Consider the following 7,439-nt stretch of genomic DNA (forward strand, 5'->3'; position numbering starts at 1 on the left):
AAATCAGCCATAAAAAGCTTGTTTTTCAATATTTTTTCTGTTTTCTCATGGCAATAAATTTTGATTCCTACTTGTAATATATTCTTGATTTTAGCACACACGTAGTTCAATTTGATGAACTGGTGTGTTGAAAAAAATGATAAAGTTTACAGGTAGTCTCATCCTCATAAAATATTTTCAATGCCATTTGAAAAAAATGTTACTAGAATTTATGATTTTTATAGCCAATTTTTAAAGTTACGGGACAAACCAAAATTTGACTAAAATTCTTGATTTTTTTCTAACTTATCTAAAATTGAAATATTAAAATTTTGACAAGGGAATGAGACAAATGAAACAAATCGTTAATATACATTGTCAAAATTTTAAAATGAGACATTGAAGTACAAAATTCACAATTGGACCTAAAAAAGTTAAAACAAGGAGTACTAAGTTATAGGATAAAACAAAGGCATTACAGCTACAACACAAGCTTTTCTCCCCAGCTTACAATGGACAATCATTCATTCATTCTTCCCTCTGCTATTACAACAAACCCGAAAAGAAACACTACATCTAGTCGAACAAAAGTTGCTAGTTCTACAACACCAAGCCGATGTCCTTCACTTGGCTTCCTCCGCATCTCCAATGCCACGAATTGCAGGAGAGTTTCCCTGGCCATCAGGACCGGCTGCAGCCCGACTATCAGGTTTATCTTGCATACTTACCCCGGGTGTCCTTAGTGGGAACGCTGCTGCTGGCCCCTCCAAGACTGGGGTCCGTATGCTGGGGGTTCATGCCATTGTTGGGACGACAGACCTCATGCCCAGTTGGTTATTCGGATGTTGCTGAGGATCTTGCAATAAGTGTGGGCTGTTAAAGGGTGGCGGTCGGGGCTGGAACATGCCTTGCTGCTGAGGTATGGCTGCAGCCTGAGGATGCTGCATGTAGAACCCTCCTTGTTGCATTGCGGGATGAGGAGTCATCTGCATTATTCGATGCATGGATAAGCAAATCATGTCGAATGTCATCAGTTAAACATCCTCCTACATGACTTGAAAAAATACCTGGCTAGGCATTGTGGGTGTTTGAGGTTGGGCATCGGCTATAGCAGCCAAATACATCAGGTTCTTTTGAAGCTGAGCCTGGTACCTGATTGATTCAGAATCAAAAGGATACCCGAAACAACAATACATGGAATTCACTTAGCTGTTCAATTTAACAACGTAATTAGCTGTTGAACAGACATGTTGGGGGTTATATCGATGGTGTCCCACATACAAAACTAATGTTATGCGTTGGTATGATAACATGTCGGTACCCTGTTACCAGAATTCAATTTCGAAAGATTCTTGATCTAGACTTCATAAAGAGTATTGAAAAAATGAAACCATCTGATCAGACTAATTATTCTTGTCAACAAAAGAATTCACGAAATTATGTTCGCGCTAGAGATCGTTCCAACAATATCACGAGAGAGTAAGCATAGTAATATTTGAAGTAATTTCTGCATTCGATAAAAGTAAGCATAATTTGCAGCATGTAAGCAGCAGAACTTACTGGGCACATTCAGCGAGTTTGCCTAGATTTTGATTATCCAGAATAGCCAATATCAGTTTCTTGTTCTCGTCTAGGTACTGCATCATGAGTTGTCGATAATCAGAACGTGAATTATATTATGATGAATTATGCTATAATGATGTGTAATACAGTAACACATACAAGTGAGAAACTGAAGATGCATGCCATGGATCACTTCTAAGCAAAAGAATCATGACACGCACAGCCCAATTTAGAAAACTCAAACTAAACCTTTTTTCAATTTCTAAACCGATCTGGTGCATGATGTGGATCTAATGCATCAAAAAAGCACAACTATATGCTGAAAATTATTTTATGAGAATTGCCTCATCCCATGAATTGCTTAGGAGAGATATGCATATAAGATCAGTTCCGCTGGTTGCTGAACTCATTCTGATGATAATATATCCAACACTTGAAAAAATCAAGTATGAAGAAAAATGGTTAAAATGTGCATCTATTAACTTCAGATTGGAGCAAGGAAAACACCCAAAGCAAGCTGTATGGCTAGATTCAACCCCAGAAGCGATGTTGGTGATTAAGTCCTATATGGTATTGACATGGTAGATCATATTGTGTTTCATAAAATTCAAAACTAGATCACGTTTTCAAGGGAAAAGATTCGGTCAATGTTTATTATTCTATTGTACACAAAACTTATGCTTGAGGAGTCAATTAAACAAATTTGAAATGGAATAGTACTTGTGTTCGGATTAGCCCATGGATTAAAACAACTAGCAAGTGCCATTTAAAAACATTAGCCCATGAATGAAACTTTCAATCGGACACGTCACGAAAGTCCTGTTGCTAATATACTGTTTAAAAGTCTCCTAAACCAACGGACACAACAAAATTTATAACAGGACTGCATCCTTAATGGAACAAACCTCAACTTCCAAACGACATAAACTCTATTCACCACCGCTAAACTTCACACAACTCTACGCAACTTCATAAATCAGAAAAAGTTAATTTCTTAAGCCTCCAACCATGCCAGGTGGTACACAACCCCGAAATCACTATTCTTTTCCGCGACCAACCGAAGCATAACTAGTGCTAAAGTGCTTAATCAAATAGTAAACCTTAACTTCCGAACAATATAAACTCTTGCACCACTCCCGATTTTGACACAACTCTTCACAACTTCATAAATTAGAGAAATTTCATTCTTAAGCCCCACCACACCAGGTGATACACAACCCGAAAATCACTATTCTCTTCCCATAACCAACCAAAGCATGATTAGTACTGCAGTCCTAGGAAGATATGATTTTCTAGCAACTACCACGTGGCTTTAAAACGACGATAACCGCATTTCTATTAATCCCACTTCGTCAGAAGGTGCTTGAAGTTTTTTATGCAAAGTCTTGACATTTGTTTAGTAAACTCTAGTAGTTTCCCAATAGAACTCCTTGCTCTAGTTAAATTCTTCAATTATCAAATCATCAAAGTTTTTTTTTTCAAAGTCTTGACATTGGTTAGAACTATGTAACAGACTAATTCACACTAAGAATTTAATCAATTTTAAAAAATCCAATCTTTTCCAGATGAAAGCTAAAAACATCATCATCGAATTCATAAATTTGCCCTAAAATTTGGGGGAAATGGATAGAGGCATGACCTTCTGAATCTGCTCCGTGGTGATGTTTGTAGGTGGAAACGACGGCATGACGGGAAACATTGGCGCCGGTTGCTGCATCTCTACTATCTATCTCCTGCTTAATTACAAATTACTACGAAATTTTGCAATTTACAATCTCCACCGAAACCCAAGCAATCAATCGAGATTGAGTTCTATTTTACTTTTTCCGAAACGGAAAGCATAAAACCCTAAGCCCGCGTGATCAAATTGCTCTTGCTCAGCTGAAAAAGGGGAATAATCTGTCGAAATTAGGATGTTTAAGAACATCAAATTGGCGGTGGAATGTGGAAGAGAAGGAGAAGTGGAGTTGTATTTTTTTTTTTTTTTTTTTTTGTGAAGCATTAGTGAATTGTACATCACACCCCTAATAATTTTTAAAATTTAAATATAAAAGTGGATATTAAATTTCAGTAGATGAGATTGCAATAAAAATAGTACTCCTAGTTTGTCACATTTCAAGTGAGATATTTCTTTTAGGCACGGATTATTACGCGAGTGAAAAAATTAAGAGAAAAAAGGGAGAAAATAAAAGTAAAAGAAATATAGTGTCGTTTTTGGCAGAAAATGAAATGTCCGTTTATAATGGGACGACCTACACCACACTTTTAATAAGATGGAAGGAGGAGAGAATAAGTTTCAGTCTAAATGAACCTCTCTATTTTGAATTCATTAATTACTTACTCTAAATGCAAATATTCCCTAAGTAGGATTTCAATCAGATAAAAGCCGAGCGCTAGCATATGAAAGTTTGAAATTGTCATTAAATTCGACATCTAGCGCTTTATACGACTACAAATTTACAATGACTTTTGTCTCAATTATTTGGGATTGTGCTCTATTTTCATTTTTTTATCATATGTTATTCATTGTCAGCAATAGGATCTACACCACAATGTTCTTCACTATTCTCAATTTGACGAGTTCTGTTTATTAGATCGATTGTTGTTTAAAATGAGGGAAGTGTGGCCCCAAACGCCCACTTTCTCCTTCTCTCATCTGTTGGTTGCTATTTCTTTATCACCAAACGTTGCAAATAATTTCTTCCATTTCTCTTACTATTAGGTCTACAAGTAGAACTATAGAGAATGTCAATTCATTATTGAGCCAAAGTGAAGGCCCAAAGAATAAGCAAATACAGTATGAAATTGAAATAAGGTCCAGAAGAAGAATTTGGGTGATAAACACTATTGCTGGTCATCCAATATATTTTTGCCTTCAAATAAACTGGATATTTTCAATCGTTAACCACCCTGTAAATACTGAATTTAATGAAGTTTTCAGTTACCACGAACCGAGATTGGTTCTGTTTTGATCAATCATTGTACAACTATTTAGACTACTTTTCATAAGTCATAAAAGGACACCTAACTGCATAACCAAAAATCTCATGTTCGATCTTACGTAACTTATGCAACGTTGTCTTATAATTTTAATATTTAAAAATATCATAAGATTTTGCCCTCATGTTTGAGTGACACGTACATATGGATTTTTCTGCCATCATTACTCAGATTGGTGAAAATAAATACGCACTATAATATCAATTATTGAACAATATGATTATGGTAGTTAGTGACCTGAAAATCGTAATTAATTGAAAATGCTACATTTGATTACATTCCTTCCAAAGACTCCAAATTCCTTGAATACTATATATGTACAGTCACGTAAACAGTACGCAATTAATAATTACTTAAGCTAATCGCTCTGACTTATTAGTAACAACACATTATTATTATCATTATCATCATTATTAATGTAACTATATTGTTTTATACAATATATATCCTAGATGGGCTGAACGGCCGACACGTCACATCGGGTCGTTATCCGTCGGCACAAAGCTCCATAAATCGCCTTCACTCTGGTAATCATCGCGCCACGGCGTAGCCCTCGACGATCTCTGCCGATGCATATTCAGCAGGATCTCGAGCTGTGGACCCTGCCTGGGCGTCGCGATCAGGTCGACACCACGAGGCGGTCCAGCCGCCCGAGTCCTGGATCTCAGGGCCTGAGGGAGGAATGACGGGAAGTCGGACACGCTGTCGCCCAACATTTGAAGGTGGAGTGGTTGGTAGTAGCTGAGTCCTGGAAGTTTCAGGAATCTTCTGCTGTTGCTGCTCTGTTGTTGCCGTTATTATTATTATTATTATCGTTGTTGTTGTTATTGTCGTCTGTATCCGATCTCTTATACAGGGAGTGCCAAGCATTTCCTCGAGGCTGGCCTCGTTGCATGCATTCATGGTCATCATCGACGAGCACACCATGACGCCCGCTGTCGGACGCTTTGTGGCCGAGGCTTTTCTTCTGAACACGGCAAACCACCCACTCCGTCCTCCGCCCTTCCCGCCGCTACAAACCTTGAAATGATGTTTTTTTACATCACATTGGACAAATTTAAATGCAACTGAAGAGAGAGTGTTGTTTTTATTTTTCATTTTTATGGAACAACTCTAAAAGGAAAACGTTTTATATCTAATGGGACAGAGGGAGTATGTAGCAAGCAAAGCTTTACCGAGGTCGGAGCAGCGTGTCGTCGAGCCGTACTCGTGCATGATCCAGTCGGATTTCTGGCCGTGCGGGCGCGGCCCTTGTAGAACACCAGAGTCTTCCTCATCCCGATTCTGGCTGAGTTTCCGCCGTAGATGACCTTGTCGCGCCCGTCGCCTTCCAGAAGCCCGAGCACGTCGCCCGGTTCGTGCGCTCCCGTCGGGTACTTCTTGTCTTTGTGGCTGAAGAAGTACCAATCGTTTTGTGGAGTAGTCCCAATTTTGCACTTATCTACACCATAAATTTTAATGAAAAATAGTAATTACATAACACGCCAAATAAATAATACCATAAAAGTAGTACATTTTGAAACATTGTTCAAAACAAAATTACTCATATAACATCTGATTTATTTTTCGACGAGTCTTCATTTATTTAAAACTTATAGAAAGCGACAAACAACCATTCAAAGATTGATCACTATATACGATTTTCTGCTTCGAGGCTTGCATTTCTCTCTATACTAACGACTAAAAAAACGAAGAAGGTACCTTGAATATCCCAAGGTTCGAGTTTGTTAAGATCCACATCTTGTATGACATCCAAATCAATCTTCTCCGAACCAACCTTCTTCTTCAAGTAATACTGCAGAAGCTCCTCTTCGGTCGGGTGAAACCGAAGCCCGGAGGCACTTGCGACTGTCCGTTCACCGAAATACTCATCTTCCTATCTCAACACAATCACCATAAATAAAATAAAAAGAAAAAGAAAACATGGAATTTTTTTGGTTGTGATTTTGTGCATGGAATTATAACTTTATAAGATGAGGCTGAGGTGGGGCCATGAAGGATGAAGCTACCTAGAGAGAGAGGGGTTGGGGCCCACCGCGGTGCCTGCCGCCACCGGCATAACGGCGACCTCGGACCTTAAAATCCGATGATGGAATGAAATTGGGCAACCACCATGATGATGATGATGGTGATGATAGACAATGATGGTGTATGGTGAGGGTGGGCCTATGGATATACCTATTTCTATATATGTGTGTATCATATTCTACCTTTCTTACATATAATTTTATGTATAGGTATTGATATAGTCATATGGATTAAGAGGGTTTTGTGTGTATCATTTTATTACATACATACGGTTGTGATGTACCTCTCACTCTATACCAATGCATGCATGCACTCATCAACCATATTCACCACTTTCCCTATTCTTGTCCTCTTTCCAAGTTTTGTCATCTTTGGAAATATGTATTTTGATTTGATTATATACTTGTCTGCATATTGTCGAAAAAACCATGGAATTTGACAAATTCGTTCCGCCGAAATTAAAAATCGGGTGTTATAAAGTGAAATTTTACCCTTTTTTAATTTTTCCATGATGAAATATTTCGATTCTCTGTTTGTAATATATTGCTGTTTACGACACAAGTTTCGAATTGATGACGGGTTCAGTTATCCATGAAGTGTGTTTGAAAAAAGAATAAACTTCGTGGGCAGTCTCGTACACATAGAATTATTCAGAAGCCACTGCACTTGATTTAGATCTCGTGGGGAAATTGAGAAAATTTTCAAATTCATGGTTTTGTGACTAATTTTTTAATCGCATGATGAATCAAAATTTGACTAAAATTCCTGGGTTTTCTAGCAATTTGCCTTTGATTTGAAGTAGGAACCTTGTGGATTTTAATCGTAGATTCAAAATGTGTCATCAATTTTGGGTTAAAATTTTATCGAAC

At 37.7% G+C, this 7,439-nt stretch overlaps 1 protein-coding gene and 1 pseudogene across 1 annotated transcript; both read right to left on the reverse strand.

Annotated features, from left to right (window-relative positions):
* Positions 1 to 413: 413 nt before the first annotated feature.
* Positions 414 to 3,529, reverse strand: LOC125211996 (GRF1-interacting factor 2-like). Its single transcript, XM_048111990.1, is given in 5 exon segments — positions 414 to 791; positions 794 to 965; positions 1,047 to 1,131; positions 1,540 to 1,616; positions 3,182 to 3,529. Coding segments are annotated over 5 exon segments (513 nt in total). The 5' UTR covers positions 3,260 to 3,529; the 3' UTR covers positions 414 to 690.
* A 1,544-nt stretch (positions 3,530 to 5,073) lies between these two features.
* Positions 5,074 to 6,414, reverse strand: LOC125209772 (annotated as a pseudogene).
* Positions 6,415 to 7,439: the final 1,025 nt, after the last annotated feature.

This window comes from Salvia hispanica, chromosome 3 (genome assembly GCF_023119035.1).
Source record: "Salvia hispanica cultivar TCC Black 2014 chromosome 3, UniMelb_Shisp_WGS_1.0, whole genome shotgun sequence".
Lineage (NCBI taxonomy): Eukaryota > Viridiplantae > Streptophyta > Magnoliopsida > Lamiales > Lamiaceae > Salvia > Salvia hispanica.